This window comes from Pseudoliparis swirei, chromosome 8 (assembly GCF_029220125.1).
Source record: "Pseudoliparis swirei isolate HS2019 ecotype Mariana Trench chromosome 8, NWPU_hadal_v1, whole genome shotgun sequence".
NCBI classification, from domain to species: domain Eukaryota; kingdom Metazoa; phylum Chordata; class Actinopteri; order Perciformes; family Liparidae; genus Pseudoliparis; species Pseudoliparis swirei.
In genome coordinates, this window is record NC_079395.1 from 6,264,283 (window position 1) to 6,285,954 (window position 21,672).

Sequence of the window (21,672 nt, forward strand, 5' to 3'; positions counted from 1 at the left end):
ATGATTAATCACATATTACCGATATTCTCGGTATATTTTGTGAGAACATAGAGATTTATGACAAAAGACGGATATATACATTTATACATTCTTCTATACAATGGTGCTGCAACTCAGCAGTTATTTAGCAGTTTTCTTCCATATGGAACATGAATACATCTTCATCCTAAACAGAATGTTTAACCCTCCTGTTACCTTTCGGGTCCATTTGACCCCATTCAATGTTTAATGTCGGTGTTCTTTGGGGTCAATTTGATCCCAGGCTTCACTGTGTCAAACATATAAGAAATATCAACTTTTTATTTATTTAAGGGCTATTTAGGTAGTCAACAAACAAACATCCTCACACTTAAACTTGGGAAGCAATATTAATTCTAATAATTTCTGGAGGTTTTAATTGCTGGGGTCAAATTGACCCGTTAAACAGAACATTTTTCTCTTGTTTGTCAACCATTAACTCCACCATGATACAATCTAAAGGCCTCTAGTCTTCCTCTAGCAGCTGCTGAGGCAAACTGACTGTGTGGGTTTCTTCATCAACTGGGCCGTGATGAAAGGGACGGCGGGACACCGCAAGCTGAAACAATCACCGGCCCGGACAGGTGGACAGATTGACAAGTGACTTTGTTTTTGCTCGGTCCCGATGCGCGCGCACGGAGCTCTGTGGCGAGCGAGACGGAGATCGATAAGTGTTAACGCAACGCGTAATAAAGAACAAAGACGTGCTATAGAGAACATGTCAGGGCGGGCCAATCTTTTAATGTCATGCGATCTCGCGATCGACTGGCAGGTCGCGATCGACGTGTTGAGACCCTGATCTACAGGAAGTAAAAGTCGTAACAAGGTTTCCGGAGGTGAACCTGCGGAAGGATCATTACCGATGAACAGCACGACCGTCTGCATGAGAGCGGACAGAGTTCAGGTTGAAGAGGTGTATTGCTCATTTTGCAAGTGACTTTTTTTTTTTCGATGTGCGCCGCGCGGCGCCCGCATCCTGCTCTGGGGGGAGTCATGTTAACGCGACACTAGAGACAGAATGACATGCTGCTGGTTAGAGACGACCAACAACAGACGGATTGGAAGCTCATTCTGCGCATGCGTTAAATGCGTTAAAAAAAAGAACGAAGTTAAACCTGTAATTGAATTAACTGAGTTAACGCGTTATTTTTCACAGCACTATTAAAAACACTTACCGGGGCCAATGGTATTTCAAAGACGTTTCCATCTGGCTTTAGAGATATTCCGTCTGCTGAATTATAAAAGATGTATTTCCAAATCGCGATTCTGCACATAGGTAGTCTGCGCCGCCATCTTTGTTTTGATTCGGGAACAGAGATGCAACTTGGGAAACAGGTAAAACAAATATAAATGTTTTCATTGTTGGGAACAGGAGTCTGTTATGATTCTGGAGACACCTTCAGAGCAAAAGTAGAGCAAAAGTAAGTGACCTGGGTTTTTCAGACATTAAACTGATGGTTTGATGATGACCAACTATGACCAAATATATTGGGGAGTTAAGTTGGAGAGAAGCTGACTTCTATCTCTTTTAGTGTGACAACTATAAATACAATTTAAAAATAATTATACATTGTTTTATTTCATATAGAATCAAAATGTGTACAGGCAAAAATTTTTTTGTCAGATGCTGCCTTTAATAATGACAGTACTCAATTGACATGCAGACGGTATAGTCTTGAGTTGAACGCAGACGGTATCCACTTGTCTTTGGAAATAGAAAACCCCGAAAATACAATTAGCATTCTAAAAGAACAGAAAAAATTAAACAATGAATATAACACCAAATAAAATATTTTATAAATATGGCAGTCATTTAGCCGATATATTACATTATATTCAATAAGAAATGGATGAGTAGTGGTACTTGTAATAATAGATAATAAAGTGAGTTGCAGTTAGAGCATTGATTCATTAACCAAAGCGTTGTTCTTATTTGTTGATACTATTATATCCCATGTTTTACTCAAACTTAGCGCTGGGTCTCCTCAGCCCCCATCAAAAACACAGCAAGTTAATGTTTGTATGTGTACATGTTTGACTATATTCAAGCAGAAATAAGAGGCACAACTCTCTTCACAGGTCTGGTCTGGTGGGCTGCTGGACATGTTTTGGTTTATGATTATGTAACAACACACAACACATACATGTTTAGCTTCATTACAACAGAACCGCCATAGCCAAGACGAAAAGCTCATGGAGGACCTTTTTATAGTATGGGACAGAATTGACTACATCTCACACGGAGTGCATCGCAGGTGTCTTCTGCCTGCAGTACACCCCTTTCTCCACCAGGAGTCCTTCTTGCCCGTGTCACAGCTGAGGACTCCCCCTCAGGATGCACTTTTCTCTCTTGTATTTTAAACTGGACTGATTCAAAGGAAGACAGGCTACAATTTTTATTTATCCATGTTTTGGAAGTATCAATGGTGGGTGACACCCTGAAGCCTCTCCCTCTGACACTGCTTGCATCCCGTTTCCCACTTTTGACACTGGAATCATCTAAAAAGGGGTCAGAATCACTTCCATGTGGCATGTTATAGTAGGTGCACTTTGGAGTTTGGGGCTTCGTCATCTCCTCGAGCTCTGATGAGGATATGGCTGCAAGAGGTTGGTGCTGGGTATTGCAATGAGACAGGGAATCCTCGCTATTGTTCTCCTCACCCGTATCTAGAGATGTGCAATCTAAATCCCCGTACATTCCCTGGGAGACGGGAGGAGATTTTCTGATGAGGTGATTCTCCTTGAGCAGCCATCTACCGTGGTCGATCAATACCCCATCAGCTGAGTCTTTTTCCGCGGGAGAAGAAATGCACTGCGTGGCCTCTGCGGCAGGTTCGGTGTCGGCCTTTTGGGAGCTGGCAGCACTGAAATAAGACAGATCCTCCTTTGAGGCTTTAGTGCCCGAGTCATAAGAAGAAAAACTCCCTCCACTGTTTTTTCGCAAGACGTCTGTAATAACTGCATCAGGCGGTTTGGAGTCGGTTCCCTCCACATTTGTTCCACATTTGTTGAAAGGGATGTCCGTCTTTCCTCCGCAGACTGGAGAAGCCTCCTCTCCACTGTCCGTGACAATATCTACAGACTCCTGAGTTTTATATACGCCGCTCTCCGACGTTTCTGGCCTGTAATCGGACAAACCCGAGGTGCTGGGGCTCGGGAGACGCTTTAAAACGTAGGACGTATCATTTCCACTTTTTGGAATAACAAATTGTTTATTTTGCGTAACCCGGGCGCTGTCTGGCTCAATCCTGACGTTGCCCCGAGCGTCGTACGTGAAGATAAGGGAAGAGGACTGCAGGGCGGAGTTCACAAAGTCAAGGAGTTCCTGTGATATTTCCACAGGATGCTGGAGAATGTCTCTTCCATCCTCGCGAGGCTTCCCTCCCTTGTCCGTTTCAAACTCATTCACCGTGTCTGTCCCGTTGCCTTTATCGTCCTCACACTGACACTCAGTGGAATATTTGGTTGGTGATCCTGTGTTCGGTTCTGCTACCTTTGCCTTCGCTTCATCACAGCTGCTCTGCTGCTGCAAATACGAGGCCTCCTCTAGTCGGTGTTTACAGTCCGGACCAGCGGCAATACTGTCGGCATCTTCGGAGGCGTGTTCTTCCTCGAACTCGCCCTTTGATTCTTGCTCTTCCAGCTCATCTAACCTCTCATTTAACTCATCGCTTTCATTTTCTGAATCATCTTCCCTCTGCTTGTCGTCTAACATTTGCCCTGTTTTTATACTTTCTTCAATTTCCTCAACTTCTTTCTCTCCTGCTGATTCTTCCTCAGGACTATTTATTGTTTCCTGCGGCTCTTTCCTGCTCTCCTCAGCCTCATCACACTTTTCTTCCTCTTCCATATTCTTGTCAGTCTCCTCTCCTTCATTTTCCTCATCTTCAATATTTATATCCTCGCCATCCTCCACCACCTCTTGTTCGCTTTCTTCTTCTTCCTCATTGTTGTCCTCACTTGCTACTTGCGCCTCTCCATCTGTCTCCCCAATGAACTCATCTGCTTCCTCTTCCTCGTCATCGGATTCCTCAATAACCTCAACTGTCCCTTCTTCAACCCTGTCCCCTTGACTCTCCTCCTCCTCCCTCTTTTCCCACTCATCAGCCTCCTCTTCTGCTGTCTTCTCATCCCCCTCTCTCTCATCTGTTTCTTCAACACTACGATCCTCTCCTTCTTCTTGAACTTCTTCCATTAATACCTCCTCTGCTTCTTGGTCCTCCTTCTCTACACTTACTTTCCCCCCCGTGTCATCCATTACTGTCACTGCCCCCTCTTCTCCCTCTCCCCTTTCTTCACCATCATCATCTGTCTCTTTCGTAAGTCCATCCTCTCTGTCATTGCCCACATCCCTAACCTCCTCGCCTTGTTCCTCTTCTTCCTCGTCATTTTCTGACTTGGAATACACAGATTGCATTTTCTCTAATGGATCTATCTCTCCATTATCGTAACGCTGTTGTGTCTGAGTAATGTCTTCAGCTATGGAGGCAGTATCAGACGCCAGCGATTGTTTTGTTTCATCGTTGCATTCTTCAACAAATTGTTCCAAATCGTCCTCTGAGTCCGACTGGTTTCTTTCGGTTTCTACAAAAGTGCTCTCCTCCGCAGGGTAAAAAAGTTTCGCTTGTTGGACCGTTGAAGAAATCTCTGCTCTGAGGTCTTGCGGCATATTCAGCTCATCCATCAGCTCTTCAATATCCTCAAATGCATCCCGTCCTTCGGAGACAACATCCAGGGCAAATTCTGTTTCGGAAAATTTGGGAGACAGCGGCTCACTTTCGAGCCTTTCTCTCAGAATCTGGAAATCGTTCCAGTGTTCTCTGAAGCGAAAAGACGCTCTGCTCTGCAGATCCGTCAAACTTGCCCTCAGCTCTTCCTCGTCCTCGATGGCGGACATTTTCTGCAGCGATTCCATCATCAGCAAGGCCTCGGATTGGTTGTCGTCCCCCGGCGCAGGTCCAGTCAGGTTGTCTCGAAGAGTCATCACTGATAGGAAAGACATGAAGGCTTTACACGACGAGCCCAACGCCGACGCCACTTGTGTTGAGATATTAGGAAGGCTGTTGGAGGTTCTGTCGTCTTCACATGCACTCGTGATACAGTGGATGGATGAATAAAGTTCATCCAGGACATGTGTTGTACTTGCTCTCGGCATCAAACAGTTGGATGTCGATGGATGCGATCCATTTTCAGCCAGACCAATGGCCTCTGCAGATTGGTTTGGCCTCAGTCTGTCCTCCGGTTGCATCGGATCGACTCTGACACTCGGCATTGAAACGCACAAACCTCTCTCTAATCGGTCACCGTGCAGCAAAGCTGTGGCTTCAAGACAAGGACCTACTGAAGCGGGAGGTAGATAATACTCGTCTGGATGAGTCTGGCATTCACTCTTTTCATCCGATTCAGAATCACCGCCGATCTTGAACACAACTTTTGTTGGAGGCTGTGAGTGACCCGCAATGGCCTCCTCAGTGTATGGCACTTGGTCTGGGCTCTCAACATATTGGTGGATCTCAGAGGGGGAAGGATCTCGAGAAGACATCGAACTCTCACTCAACTCTAAAGACTTTTTAGATGTTGGTATTCTGTTTTCAGTCATGGATTTGGGCTTGCTAATTCTCTTGTTGCCGGGCAAAAGGGATTTCTTGGGTTGTAGAATGTCTGACAAGTTCTTCTTCATTTGAGGCCTCCCAGCTGAACTATTTACATTTTGGCCATTATCTTTCGCAGCTGGTTTACCCATGTTTGGTCTCTTAGGTTGGGTAATTCTCACATTTAATAAGGCTTGCTCTTTCCTGGTTGTCTTTTCATCCTCAATCGCTTTTTTAATTTGAGACTTTTCTGCTCCTCGACTCTTTTGACCACTTTTAGCACTTTCCGATGAAGTTAAAGTCTTTTTTCCCGCACTGACATTGCTGCTAATCTTTTCTGGAGAGGAATGCTTGCTATATTTTGGGGGGCTAACTATGCTTTGTTTTTGCTTTTTCTCTGAGGTGCTTGTCTGATTTAAACTCTCCTTATTCCGAGCTGGTTTAATCATCTTTTTCTTCGTCTCACTTTTAAGAGTTTTGTCTTTTTTTACTGTGTCCTGTATTTGGGAGTTTGTTGCAGTAATCTCATGCAACGGAGTTACTGGCTCCGACGAGAATGACAACATCTCCTCTTTCTGTCTTTGTTGTGAGTGAGTCGTGGGTGGCTGCCAGCTCAAATCTATATCGCAGTCATTTTTGGGAGAACGCGGCCCTGATTCCGTGGACGGTTTGCTTTCTGGCTCTGAAGTGGAACCGTGCAGTGGGACACTATCAGCGCTGTATTCCTCATTGGCTAAATAGTTGTCGTAGCAGTCTTGACTCTCATAAATATGCATAACAGTTTCTGTCACCTCCATCCCGTTATTCTGTATCTGAAGAACCTCAGCTACTCCCGACGACCTGGCGGATGAGTGGGAGCCTTTGTTGCTCGCTCCTGCAGACGCCGTTTTCCTGGGTTTGGGGATTGGCTTGTTGCTGCTGCTGCATCTGACAATGCAGTACCCCTCAGCCTTCTCACCATCAGCCGTCCTCTTCCTGTAGGAATAATGTCCCAGGGTGCTCTCTTGAACCCCTGACTCTGTCACCGTCTTCGCACTCTCAACAGACGCCTTCTTCGTGACGTGCCGAGGGCCTGGCGTAGGTGCGCGCTTGAAACCATTTTGAGCTTTTCCCGAGGCCATGGAATCGTAGCCCTCGTATGCTTGCTGGTCGTGAAAGTCCACACTCCTTCCAGGTCCAGCGGGATGGTCCTCCTCTCTCGTCTCATCCTCACTGGCGCTAGAAGAGTCTTTGGCAATGCCGTTGTTTGAGTCGAGTGAGCTGTTGCCCGACTCAGAAATTGAGGCACAAACTATCCCCTTGCTGCGGCTGAGCGTAGTGGTCCAGTGGAGCATCTCCTCCTCTTTAATGGTCAGGCGAACTTTCATCTCCACTGTCACGCTGCCGTCTTGATTCACACGGAAAGACTTTTCAATGTCGTCGTCCTGACGTACAACGCAAGTATGGTGCTCATCACCTAGCCTCCCGGATCCACACGTCTCCAAGGATGCGGGACGATGGTTGACTTGTGTTTCAAGTGATCCGCTGTGGTGATGCAGGTGGCTGTTGGTGCTTCCATTTGTAGACTTTTTTATCTGGTTGACAATGTATCTCTCTGATGATGAGGACAAATTCCGTGAGCCTCTTCCACTCGACAAAGATTTGTTGTTCTCTTTGGTTGGAAGTGTTTGTGAAAGAAATGGGGGAGAGGCAAAGAGAACATTTAATATCCTTTCATCATAGTGAGGTCGAGGCAGGAAAACTCAGTGATAAATATATAAAAACCGGGACAGGTAAAACCCGAATGATCTGCAACATCTAGATGCCACTCGAAATAACATATATAAGCGCTAAATGAATATACTTATCCAGTCCGTCTGTAAATGTCATTCTTTTTTTTGTGGTTATTACAAATATTGTCTATGCTGCTCTGTATAATAAGAGGACCACATGGGCATTTTACATTAAGACAGTCATATGTAAATCCACTGACGTACTGACTACAACTTACGGCTTTTGGGCGGCAACATAGATGGTTCCATCGTCTCCATTCCTTGTGCCATTTGGCTTTCTCCGTGAAAATTGTAGTTTCCTAATCTGAATGGCTCGTTGCCCGTGGCCACGACACCTCCAGAGCACAGGATGAGTCCTGCAAGACCATCGATCTAAAAGAGGAGCGAAAAACATTACACTAGGCACTTTAAATGGGTTGTGTTCACCATGGCAGATACATGTAAACTGAGAATGTTGTCTATGACTTCTATGTCTATAATGAATTATAAACATACTGTTTTTAGTACTGCATAACTATACAAACACTAAATATCCATTATGCTTTCTAACTAAAATAACATATTAGCAGTGGCGGGCCATCAGGGCCAGCAAGGCCTTCTCTGCTGGCCTAAACATCATCAGAATATATATTTTTTTCTAAATATATTTTCCCACAAATATGTATTCAATTATTTCCCAGAGTAAGAGTTATTCTCTTAATTTCATAGCGTTCCTCTTGGTTGCACTGCTGCCAGCGCCAGGTTGAGATTAGGAGGGCTGGTCTTTATGTTAGATCTTTTATCCAATCATATTCAGCCATCGTGTGTTGCCAGGGGGCTCAAATCTGCCCTTAGGCCTTCAGAATCAACATTAAGTTGGCTCCTCTAGTGGAACCGCACAGGGAGCCAGCTAGCAGGCGAGTGCTGCACGATTTTGATTGATTTTACCAATATTGAGAGGCGGGGTCTATGGGCAGGTAGATGCAAAACCTCAGAACTAGGAAACTGAATTTGATAAAGGAATTAATTCATGGACTACAGCTGCTGTTTTCAACCCACAATGGCGGAAGGAGGAGAAGATGTCGATTTGGTCGAGCATATACTTGAAATCTGCTTTGGGTGCGACAATGCCTGTTTAGTGAACAAACGAGTGCAAGTGACTTTTTTCTTCTTTTTTCAGTCCCGATGCGCGCATCTGCAGCGCGAGAGAGAGAGGAGAGAGAAATGACATGCTGTTGTGTAGATACGATCAACATCAGACGGCTGTTTAGTTTAATAAATGAACAAAGACGTGCTATAGAGAAAATGACGGGGGCGGGCCACTTTTTTTTAATGTCATGCGATCTACTAATACACGCGCGCGGACGAGTATTGAGCAGCCCTGGTCTAGAGCCATGGCATCATAATGATAGTAATAAGAGGTGGATTAATTCGGGTGGGACTGTGTAGGACCTCACTGAAGGCCCAGGACCCAGGCCCACGGCCCGCCACTGCATATTAGTCAGCATTTTATAATGACTTATAAGGTCATGTATTTAATACATACATGATGGAATACAATACAATGGAAAGCTTTTGAGAGAGAGCCAGTGTATTGTTTTATTATTGAACTTAAGTGGCTCTAACTTCCGTTTCACGGTGACTTTAAATAAACTCATTTTGGGAAATATGGATTTTTTCTTCTTCTTGCCATCAAATATGTGAGAATATTGACACCACTCCCATGTCTATCCGTTCCGACATGAAGCTGGAGCCAAAGCATAAAAAAGAGAAACAGCTTTCCTGGCTCTGTCTGCATGTAACAAACCTGAAGCTCAATCACATTATATCTCTTTTTTAAAAATCTGTACAAAAACGGAGTGTAACATTTTATTTGTGTCGCTTAACAGCGCTTGGTGCACGAGCATTTCTTATCCGTGCACATGACTTCCTCAGCTCTCCACTGATTGCCTGTTTCTAGTCTTTATGCTAAGCTAACTGACTGCTAACGGCAGCTTTATGTTGACCATAAAACTGATACCACCCAACTCTCAGCAAGAAAGCCAATACAGAATATCTGTAGTTTGCAAAATTACAACCTATAATTAATCATGCTTAGCCATTAAAATGTCATATAGACCAGATAAAGCTGAACCAATTGCACAAAAAACGCTGCTTAGGGTATTTTCAGGAGTTGCTTTGAATCAGCATTTTTCAGTTTCCCAACTACTTACTCTTCTGCCATCCATAGAAAATAGTTTCAGCACTGGGAACTGCAGGATCTGGGAAAGGTAATCCAACAAAGCGTCAAATGTCGGTGCTGTTCTTCTCTGGAGCACAATAGTCCGTTTAACAAAGGGGTCCCGATTCCTGATGACCACAAGCCTCTTTGGTGTCCGTACTGCGCCCCTCTCAGTGATCTTTGCTGGCCTCCCGGTGTTGACTTCATTCCTTCTGCCAAACGGACCAAACTGGGATCCTTTTCGTCTTCGGCGCCCGCCGCTGAGGGGTCTGGTGGCATTCCACGGTACCTGCCGCCGGTTCACCTCATCCAGGTTTAATGGCTTCACCCGTTTGTAATCAGAACACACATACGAGCCTCCGTCATGCAAGTCATCTAAAGCCTTCACCAGGTTGGTCCCGCGAGGCGTGGTGATGGTCCTGACCCCAAAGGGCAGAGGCACTTTCTTGGCCAGAGCATCCAGTAGACCGTCAAACGTCTTGAAGGTGCGGGCATTGATGACCATGCGATGTCCACTGAATTTATAGTCTCCGCTTTTGTAGAAACAGACTCTTTTAGAAGCGGAGGGATCCGAGATCGGCTGTAGGAGTCGGGAGGGTAATGTCTGCCCACTGCCTGAGGACAATTCCTGGGCAGGTGGCTCCTGGACGGGTGTGTGGCTCATATTTTGTGGTGGTTGCTAGAAAGAAAGCAAAAGAGAGGGAGATGGCTGTTCATTTTTTACTGCACTCATCATCAAATTATCCTACATTGCTCCGTTTTCTCTTTGATTTGATAAAGTCAACATGTGCTCTACGGTGCATTTTCAGATCTTACTTGAAATGCAGCACTTTAAAACACTATCAAACTGTTCTTATTAACAGTGGAAGAAAGGCAATCTCAACTACCCCGTGTTACAGGCTGTACATGAATGATTAGTACTCCTTAAAGGTACATTATGCAGGCGTTTTCTTAAAAACAAGGTTCGTCTCATACAAAAGTAATCCCTCTCAATATGAACCTTCTTATTTTCTTCTAATTCTGCTCTGTTCATTTTCTGTTTGTGAATCTCGTTTGGATTGACAGTGCTTCTTGACAAAATATAAAATATATATCAAAATGGATAAACCCAAATGAGTGCACACATCTTTTAGGATTAAAGTAAACTGGAGACATGGATGACGTAGCTGCACATTATTTTATTTTTTTTACTAAGGAAGCATATTGTACATGATAGTGTAACTGTAATCATTAAATGCAGATTTATATCATTAAGATATATACATACAGAACATATGTAATATTACATGTAAAACTACATGTAATATTATATCTTGATGCATTTTGTAGATTTATATATATATATAATGTTGGTGTGTCAGTAGGTGTACATACAGCACGGTAGAAAAGAGCATACTTTGTACATTAAGAGATAACACCTTGCATAAGAGCCCTTAGCCTCTTCTGGTTAATGTGCTTTAGAAGTCTCATAACTTGTATAATAATCGACAGTAAAGGGAAAATAGTCAGTCTGAGGAACAATGTCTTTTTAGACCAAGTGCTACATCATTATGGTGAAAATCGTTACTGTGAACAACAACACAAGTCTAAATGTACACACCTATGCATAAAGAGGCCATAAGCACCTGAAACATATAAACTGACTCAACTAATTGCACCCTGTAGATACTTAAGAAATGAGCAAACCTGTCAACAGAGATAAAATCAACAAGACTTACCGTACAGCTCACATTTCACCTGAATTGTGGTGGCTAAAACGACAGAAAGTGTGCCTCCGTTATTCCCCAGAGCGCTGGTCAAAGCCTCTCAGCGGCGTCGGAGGGCTATTTTGGGACGTGCAACATCATGGCCAATTTGCTTAATCTTTGCTCAGACTTAATCAGCATATTACAAGAACAACTAAAGTAAACACAGAAAAACTGTAGCACAGCCGACTGAACTTGTATCACAATGAGATTCAATCACAAATGGATGGCAACAAATATTATTTTTTATTTTCTTATGTTTTTTTGGGGGTCAACTGGCAATTTTTCAGCATAGAAAATGTATCTTGTACATTTCAATACAAATAAGAAAAACTATTTAATCATCATCCATAAATGTCCTTCTTGTTAGTTGCACTAAAATACAAAGTGAGTGACTAGGTACAGTGAAAGGATTAGTGAGTACCAGAATAATTGAAGAGTGAGGACAAGGTGGTGAAAGTTCCTCAAGGTATATAAACTCTCAAAGTGAAATTGTATAAGTAAATCTTTACCGCTCCAAACGGATACTGCAGGCGGCTAGCAGTCTTTCTCGTTAGCATGCAGCCGACATAATCAGATTGAGAAATTTTATCCTAATAGGGATTAAGGCGCACTCGCTGACAGCATAAGGCAGGATAGGTTCTTAAGAGAGCACTTTTACCTCACAGCAGGTTATGCAAGTCCACCGTCACATTCCAGAACACATCATTAATTTAGGTTTTGCACCGGTTGAGTATCCTGGTGAATGTAATAAACAAGAAATGTGACCATAATTGTGTACTGCAGCTTTGTATCCACACTGGGATGGCCAACAAGCTATATCCAATGCCTGCACCTGTTGTAGACTGTTATTCACTGGCTAATGATTTAATTGCATCATGGGGTGAGAGCTGTGTCACTATGCTGCAGTTACCAGACCCTGTGCTGTAAAAGCTGCCAACGCCTCCCACGAGCATGTGCACTGTCCTGGAAGATGGAGACCGCCTGGTGGGGGGTGACTGAAGGATGGGCCTGGGTAGATCTAACCGAATCCAGAAGTACCAACAAATTATGTATTTCAAGTGTAGCTCATGAGAAATAATACACTCTTCATTATACTTTCATTGGTGCTCTTGTTGACTATTGAAACATAATGTGAATTGTTGCACCATATTTGTTGTTACTTTTTTGTACCGTATATTGTATATGTTATTGACTATAATTAGCAGCACAAAATGCATCTTTTACTCTGTTCAATAATTCAAATAATTAGCAGTGATTACCTAACCTTCAATTGCTAGGTGGCAATGTCACATGCTGATCCATTCGGATTAGTAAGATTCAAAATAGCGAGTCTCTCTGTGCTACTTAACTGCAGTATAAGATCCAATAGTGTGTGATCATCGAGGCCTCGCTCCCGCAACTCAAAGGTCACAGGTTTGATCTGCACGACAGCGCTGCCTTCATCTAAAGCCATGAGTCCTGCCAAAGGCCCTTCGCGAGACTGAAGCTCTTTCACTGTTTATTACAAAGGTATAATACAGTTAATGACTATATGCTTGGGGGCTAGAGGGCGATACATACATACATATATATATATATATATATATATATTCTTTTTTAAATTCTTAAAATCTTGGTAAAATAATCCAGTAATTTTACAAGAAAATAAGACAAAGATCAGAAAATGCCTGAAAAAAGACCCAAAATAGGGCTGCTATGAATTATTATTTTGATTATCTATCAAGGTGGCAATTATTTTCACGATTTAATATACGCCATACAATAATAATAAAAAGAAGAAAACATTCAATCACAGTCCCAAACCAAAAGGAAATATATTTAATACGATATAAAAAATAGTGACATTTGAGGCAACATTTTTTGACTAAAATGACAACAATTATAATCACTTCATTTTCGGTCCATCAAATGATTGATTCATAAATCGTTTCAGCTCAGTACAGAACATTTACAACTTTCCGTCAGATTAACGATTTATGAGAAAACACGTGAAGACCCACACATTTGTCTGAGACCTTTCGAGGAGCGTTTCCAGCTACAAGAATATTTTAACCCCAATCAGAAATACAAGTGGCACTTTGACGCCCTCTATCGACTGATGGTGATATTACCAAGATGGAGGCCTTGTTTTGGTAGCTGGAGGACATTTGCTTACACACAACTAGAGGGAACTCGGACGTATATCTGGATATTCATACATAACGCCTCCCTGTGGCTTTGTCTGCTGAATGAATAGCCGACGCACTCCTCTGACTGCTTCCACTGGAATCCTCGGTTCCGAAACGATTAACTCGGCCTGAGCCCATCATGCATCGGCTACTCTGGTCTGCCGAGCGGCGGAGGGTCATCAGTGCGCAGTCCCGGTCCCTCAAGTAGACACCGCCGCTCTCACTTCATTCGCGTGCTCTTTTTCTCGCGATTTTCTTTCCCATTTTTGCTCCCGTTTACTTGGACTTCAACGGATCGGTCAACATGGGCAAAAAGGAGGAAGAGGAAATCATCAGAATCGCGAAGAAGATGGATAAAATGGCGCAGAAGAAAAACGGGGTGAGACGTCGGAGAAGAATGGAAGGTTCCCTCCTGCCTGCTGATGTTTATGTGTAGCTTAGCGTTGTTGTGGTGTTAGCTGAGGACTGTCTGGCGAATTAATCCTCCCCCAAAACAGTTCACTTCTCCACCAGGGTGTCATTTCACCAGACGTGTTATGACCGTGAACAACGGGGGGTTATGAAGCATGTAGTTGTAACTATCTGGCCGCTTTAAAGTGTGTTGTGTGGCTAGCAGCTAGCAGCAGCTAGCAGCAGCTCACTGGCTCTCGCTAGCCTTGCGCTCCCCGCGCTGCATGGGGTCGTTGGAAGAGAATAAGCACCGCGCGTTAGTTAACGCTGCACGTCTTCATCTTAAATGTAACTTTACAGTTACCCTCGCGACTTCTGTTGTGTTTTTCGGGACTTTGGAAACGCTTGACGTTAGTTCACTTTTAGCCGCCAAGCTAATGTGATGGCACTAAATTGCATGTAATCTCACAGCATCTTGGAGCCACAACAAGTAATTGGTTTGGTTATCGATGTTTGGGTTTTTGGGAATGGCAAGTGCTGTTAACCCTTGTGTTGCCTTCGGGTCATTTTGACCCGAATCAATATTACACCCTCCCCCCGCCTTAGGATTAATTTGACCCCATTCAATGTTTAATGTCGGTGTTCTTTCGGTAGTCAACAAACAAACAAAGTGCCTCAAACTTAAACTTGGAAAACAATATTAATTCTAATAATTTTCTGGAGGTTTTAATTGCTGGCGTCAAATTGAATCCAAAGGGTAAAATATGTTAGTAAATATAAAGGTAACAGGAGGGTGAAACATTGAATCGGGTCAAAATGACCCAAAGGCGGGGGGAGGGTGTAATATTGATTCGGGTCAAAATGACCCGAAGGCAACACAAGGGTTAAGAATGCAACCAAATATCCAATACATGTTTTAATTTAAATTAAGATGACGAAAATCAGCAAATGATGTCATCATCAAGCTCATGTTTTTAAATGGGGTTTACACTCCCCCCTCCGATTAATCAATCATCAAAACAGTTGCAGTTTTATTTCCTGTCAATTGGTTTCTCATCATCCCAAATGAATTACTTTTCAATAATAGGCTAGTTGATAACGAGGTTGTTCAACTTGCATCTGGAATATTACTGTTAATAAACGTAACCAGTAGAATGACTGACATAACTCTCCTGGAGCTCGAGATGCATAAGAAACCATGTCTGACCACGCTCTCCTCTGCAGGCCGGGGCTTTGGACTTATTGAAGGAGCTGCGGAGTATCCCCATGACTCTCGAGCTGCTTCAGGTATCTTTGCTCATTTCTTCTTGAGGCTCACCGGCCGTGCTCAAACCCTGAAGCACTGACACCGTGTCTTTCCACAGTCTACTAGAATTGGGATGTCCGTTAACGCCATCCGCAAGCAGAGCACAGATGACGAGGTCACATCCCTAGCCAAGGCCTTGATCAAATCATGGAAGAAGCTTTTGGGTAATTATTGCCTTTTCAATCCGACTGAAACGCGTGTGAATTGTGTTGTGTGTCATGTCTTGTCATCACGCTCGAGGAAACACCAGCTGTCAAACATACCTTGTTAATAATACCTTAAATCCTTTGTATCTAGTGTCGCTCTACTGTGTTGTAAATGAGGCATACACATGAACAGCAGCCAATACATCCACACTTGACAGCCAGAGACTATTGAAGAAGTCCTGAAAAAAGTTTGAGATATTGTGAAACATAGGACTGATATATCATGATGTTCGTATTTTGAGACGTCCCTTATGACACGTGTATGCCCAATATGTTTTTTTCTTGTGTGATTTTTAAGATGAATAACAACGTTTTCCTTACCTCGAGCTCTTCTGCTGGCAAACACACGGCCCTGTTGACCTTCTTTATTTTAATGCTGGTCTTCGCTCGTGTTGCTCTCTTGTTTTCTTACGTGCTTGATTTGTGCCACTTGTACCCCAGATGAACCGAACAGTGGCGATAAACCGGATGAAAAGAGGAAAGAGCAAAGGTCGTCGGTTTCTCCCTCGCAGGGAAGCCCAGAAGCAAAAGAAGAAAGGTAAGAAGATAATGTTTGATGGTTCTTTTGTTGTACGTGTAGGAACATGACTGAGCGTTGACACGTTTTTGTTGTTGTTCTTGGCCATTTGGCTGCAGATGCATTTTGACTACTTTTGTAATATATTTGTTCCCGCTCCCATAGCAGCTCAAGCAGTAACTCCAGCAGCAAGAGCGAGGCAGCGGAAGTTTCAGCCAACACATTGATCGACACATTTCCTCGTGCCCCCAACACTTCCGATTCTATCAGGATCAAGTGCCGAGAGTTGCTGGCCAATGCTCTACAAACGGGAGGTAATCCTGTTTATTACACATTGTCCACTCAGCATACCTGTTATTGTGGTTGGTTACTTTTGGCTTTATTTAAAGTCATTTTAATTTGATGTCTTTCCTCTGACTCTTCCTCTACTGCTTCTTTTTTCTCTCCAGATGATCATATTGCTATTGGTGCCGATTGTGATGAACTTGGTGCACAGATCGAAGAAAATATCCTTTATATTGAAAGAAAAGTTTTTGAAGTGAATGTTGGAGTTTAAAAATGTCTTCTATAATTGTTTTTTAGATTCCAGTGATCAGATGCCTCATTGGTCATTATTTTAGGATCTTAAATTAGACCTAGGTCCAGAGATCCCAAGGGTCCGTGGCTTTTGCTATATATTATTATAATTGGGCGGTAACATTCAAAAGGGCTTATCTACAGATGAGGAAGATTTTCCCTGATAAAACATGTTGTGTCCATTACTCCCACCCACTCTATCGTTGGACCAATAGAAACTGATGCGATTGTGTCACGTCAATCTGTCACAAATCATCACTTCACTCTCATGCAAAAATTCCTACCAACTTTTTCTGAAGTAATAGGCTATTATTTCTCTGTGTTCTGTATGTTGTGATGACTTCTGTTCAGAGCTTTCTGTCAATGATTTTAACAAGTTAATTATTTAAAAGTTGAAGCACTTAGTAAAAGTCTGCTTTAGATATGTACGTTTAAATATCTGGATTTAGTAGGACTCTGCCAGTCTTCCTGCTGTTCATTTTCTGAACTATTTTAACCCTTGTGTTGCCTTCGGGTCAATTTGACCCGATTCAATGTTTAACCCTCCTGTTACCTTTATATTTACTAACATATTTTACCCTTGATGTCAATATGACCCCAGCTATTAAAATCTCCAGAAAATTATTAGAATTAATATTGTTTTCCAAGTTTAAGTGTGAGGTACTTTATGTTTGTTTGTTGACTCCCGAAAGAACACCGACATTAAACATTGAATCGGGTCAAATTGACCCGAAGGCGACAGGAGGGTTAAATATTGAATCGGGTCAGAATGACCCGAAGGCAACACAAGGGTTAAGATCAGTTACTTGAAAAGTATAAATGCTGTCAAGATGAGTCAAAATTAGTTTTGACTAAAAAGACCCTCGGCTTAACGGTACACGTGATGTGATAACATGTTTAATGTGTTTTTGTTTATCCCGATGAAATAGGTCTGAAGTGTCTAGGTTGAAACGTTTTTGAATATGATGCCAATAGCATCTAATGTATTAATCTGCTTTATCATTGCTAAGATAGATAAAGACAGGGTCCTTAAAATAAATTGACCACCTGTTATGTAATATACCAGAAACTGGTGAAATACCCATTTCTTGCAGTTTCTTTGGAAATTGCTTGTTTTATCTGACCATCAGTCACTAATTCCCTGAAGTATTATACAGAGAAAAATAAATATCGTATAACATCCTCACTGGCTGAAAACTGAGAATGTGAGCATTTCAATTATTGGATTCAAACGTTTCAACACAAACACACCAAGAAGGCCAAAGTTATTCTTTGATATACTTTTATTTAAAATAATGAAGCATAACAAAATTAATTGCCACATTGTATTCCTTGACCTGCCATCACTTATCTTTCAAGAGTTTAAGAACACAGACCCGAAATACAAGAATCGCGTGCGCAGCCGAATCTCGAATTTGAAAGATATAAAGAACCCTAATCTACGGAGGACTGTGCTCTGTGGGAGTGTCACCCCGGAGCGGATGGCGAAGATGAGCGCAGAGGTTTGTGGTGGCTTTCATCCTAAAGACCCTGGAACTGTGACAGTCGGTCGTATAGTTATCCCAGCGAAGTCTTGGTATAATATCACCACATGGCGCGTATTCCTTGTCTCGCCACTACAATATATAAATAATGTATTCAAAGGCATCATAACCGACGCTCTTCTGTTCCTGTAGGAAATGGCCAGTGATGAGTTAAGAGATTTGAGAAAGAATTTGACCAAAGAGGCTGTCCGGGAACACCAGCTGTCCACCACCAAAGGCACTGAGACGGATCTATTCACCTGCGGCAAGTGCAAGGGGAAGTGCTGCACCTACACACAGGTACGGACCGCCCTCGGTGCTGCATGTGAACCGTGGCGTGGGTCATGGTGTGGTTCACAGGTGTGGTTATAAGCCCTGTCCCCACGGTGCAGTTCACTTGGTTTGGTTAGACCAGTGGTTCTCAAACTCTCTTAAATGTCATGAGCTTTATTGAGAACTTCACATATTTCAAAGTACACGGACATAAAACGAAGTTATTAATAAATAAAGAGCGAAATGCCTGTACTCTAGTGTAAATATTTACATTGGGGCGTTAATGGGTTACGTTGTGAGTGACGGCCGAGATTCTTGCCGATTTGCCAAGAATCTCCGTGAGTTCGGCTCTCCTGCTGTTGCCCTTCAAAACAAGAGCTCAGCATTGAGCCTGCAACTCTGTTTTAGTGGAAAGCTCATTGCAGCGTATAATAATGATAAAACGTGATGACTCGCACACATCTGCACTCGTTTGGTTTTTGCAAAGGTTGCACATCGTTGTTTTCAAAAGATATGCAGCGTACAACTCAGTAAAACTCTTTAGTTTTTTCACAGGTTGCACTTTATTGTCATCTTGAAAAAAGATCTTCAGTGCAAAACAGGTTAATTGCAGCCACAATAAGTCACAAAAAGTTATTATTTCAATACAAATTCATCATGGACCATTTAGTTACCCTTTTGTTGGGGCGGAAGTGGGGCGCGACAGAAAAAGGTTTGAGAACCACTGGGTTAGACCGACACGGTGCGTCGTTCCATCGGTACGACTGCATTCTCATCCGGTAACATTTGAGTTTTTGTTTGCCATGAATGAGGCTCAGTAATAAATGGGTTGCGCGTGTTCTTTTCTTTGTCATTTCCAGGTTCAAACTCGCAGCGCTGATGAGCCAATGACCACGTTTGTCTTCTGCAATGACTGCGGGAATAGATGGAAGGTATGTTGTTTCACGGGGCTTCGTTCACTCAGCCGTGAACCGCGTCGGCTAACCGACTCGTTGTGTTTTATCGTTTGAGTTCTCCAAGGATCCGTGTTGTTTAGTTCCTAAAGGAAATTGGCCACGTTGGTCTTTCCTCTCTCCACGGAGACTTCACCTGCACACCTTTTATAAGAAGGCCCACCTGTGCTCATCCTGTTGATGACTGAATGTTGTTGCGTGCAAATTGAAACTAAAACGATTAGTCGATTTGTCCTTCTATTAAAAATGTATCTCTAACATCATTTATAATTGATTTACCTTTTTTACAAATATTATTAGGCAGAAATTTGTCTAAAATCTGAAGATGTTCTGCTTTTCTCTTCATGTATTGTTTATGGGATTTGAACTGTTCGTCAGTCCTATATATATATAAATAATAATAAATACATAATGTATATATAGAATCTTTTATTTGTTATAGACATCACAATTTAGCAGTTCAATATAAATAATTACTCATAGATTAAACCACCATTGATGTGTATGATTATAGATATTAAAAGAGTAAAAAAGGGGTTCAAAAGAGTCTGGATGGAGCGATGTGTTTTGTGGAAGAAGTCTCAACACTAGGGATGCATTTAAGAGTATTTATTTTACAATCATTTGTGGTTGCTTTAAAGTTTCTGTCGACCTCCAATAATCAGACAGACAATCTAATGTCTCACAAATAAGATTAGTACTTACAGTCTCCATTCAGTGAGCTTAAAGCTCCCAGTTTGTGTGTTGTTCTCACTCACCACCCGGATGCTCTCTTCTCTCTCTCAGCATTTCAAAAGACTGAGAGCGTGCAAGAGAGAGAGAGGTAACTCCTTTTCCGTTTTAGCCCCCCCCCCCCTTTTAGACTTCAGAATAAGAGCCTAAACAGGAAACCAGCTAGGATCTCAAGGGAAACGCACCTCTACCACAATAAAACCAATCTCATTCATACTGTCCACATCCTACAGTTGTGATAACAATAAACCTCATAAAATCAACATTACAGTTACACATATAATACAGCGATCATACTTGTCTATGCTAATATCCACTATGTAAATTATCTTTCTATATGCATTATTTAAAACATAAGACTTCCTTATTTACATGTGCAAGTGTAGATAAAATCCACTACAACCTAACAATATAAAAAACTAGCAGACATTCTACATATATTATACTTGTTGTTTGAGATACGTTAATTGTTTATTTACAGAAGTTGACCAAATGCATCTATTACGGGTGATTTATATACACCATCAATGTGATCACTGCAATGTCCTTACAAACACCAAGTGATGTTTAGGAGAAGGACATTTCAATAAAGATGGGATTACACCACAATGGTTTTTAATAATAATAACAAATGCACATAAATGACATGCATTTATCTGTGTTTAATAGAAATATTCCCGTTTCTCTGTGTTAACTTTGTGTTTTTTTGTGTCCTAGTTCTGCTGAGTCTGCACTGCACGCCGACAAGTAGCAAACTTCCAGAACCAGGTTATCTCTCTGCAACAGATCGGCTCTTTGTATTCTGTGGGACACAACACGCCGGACAAAGATGCCACAAGTTACTGTTTGAATAAATATCCTGTTCATAGATTTGAGCTTTTTGTCAGTACCCCAATACCCCCCCCCCCAAAATATTTTACTATTGCTATTAGTTGTTTTTGTTCAAGGTCACTCTTCTCTCATTATCTTTTATCTGCATTTTATATGTAGTTTTAACACTTTGAACAATGTTGTTTTGCTTTTCCCTCACAGCATTGTTGCATTGTTTTATTTAATTGCCCAATAAAAATGTAATCCATTTGATTAAAAAGAAGTGATTTTCATTAGGCTTCAGTCTCTTCTGGTTATGTAATGCAATTAAGGATCTGAGGCGTGTGCGTGCGTGAGTGAGTGCGTGTTCGTGGAATATTCATCACATCAGAGTGAATGCTGATGTGTGAATATTAATCTGCTGTCTGGGGACCGGCTAATGTCATTGGCTGAACCAGGGAAGACACACAATTGTTTCCCTTTCCTCCGAGGTTTATTTTTTTATTTGCCAGGTGCAAACACTCCATGTTGACGAGCAGTTGTGCGGCTTTACCCTCACACAAACTGAACCCAGATCAGTTGTACAAGGTCATACATTTAATATAATGTTACGCTGTGTGCAACATGTTTTTTTGGGTCTAATTTATTTTTTAAAGCAATTTTTATAAAATATGAAAAAGCATGTATTATCAATGCAATAAGACAAAGTGATGTGCGTTTTCAGATCGTGACCCAAACTGAAAATTAGAGTTCAATGCCCAAAACGTTGTTGTCGTGATCTGCTATTTTGGGCAGACATAATAGTTTACTGGACACACAAATGCACCATGATGGAGTAATTGTGCTCATGTTACCTGCAAATCAACTTATTTATCTTCTGATATATTTA

The 21,672-nt window shown here is 42.1% G+C and overlaps 2 protein-coding genes across 2 annotated transcripts; one reads left to right on the forward strand and one right to left on the reverse strand.

Annotated features, from left to right (window-relative positions):
* Window positions 1-1,570: 1,570 nt before the first annotated feature.
* Window positions 1,571-11,360, reverse strand: LOC130198528 (oxygen-regulated protein 1). The gene is made up of 4 exons (XM_056421716.1): window positions 11,300-11,360; window positions 9,574-10,260; window positions 7,600-7,753; window positions 1,571-7,260 (listed from the first exon to the last, which is right to left on the reverse strand). Exons 2-4 carry the CDS (start codon window positions 10,243-10,245, stop codon window positions 2,225-2,227), a joined length of 5,862 nt encoding a protein of 1,953 aa, XP_056277691.1. The 5' UTR covers window positions 10,246-10,260; window positions 11,300-11,360; the 3' UTR covers window positions 1,571-2,224.
* A 2,129-nt stretch (window positions 11,361-13,489) lies between these two features.
* On the forward strand, window positions 13,490-21,076 carry tcea1 (transcription elongation factor A (SII), 1). Its single transcript, XM_056420768.1, has 10 exons — window positions 13,490-13,876; window positions 15,112-15,174; window positions 15,252-15,357; window positions 15,841-15,937; window positions 16,082-16,230; window positions 16,366-16,422; window positions 17,840-17,994; window positions 18,169-18,315; window positions 19,149-19,220; window positions 20,691-21,076. Exons 1-10 carry the CDS (start codon window positions 13,802-13,804, stop codon window positions 20,697-20,699), a joined length of 930 nt encoding a protein of 309 aa, XP_056276743.1. The 5' UTR covers window positions 13,490-13,801; the 3' UTR covers window positions 20,700-21,076.
* Window positions 21,077-21,672: the final 596 nt, after the last annotated feature.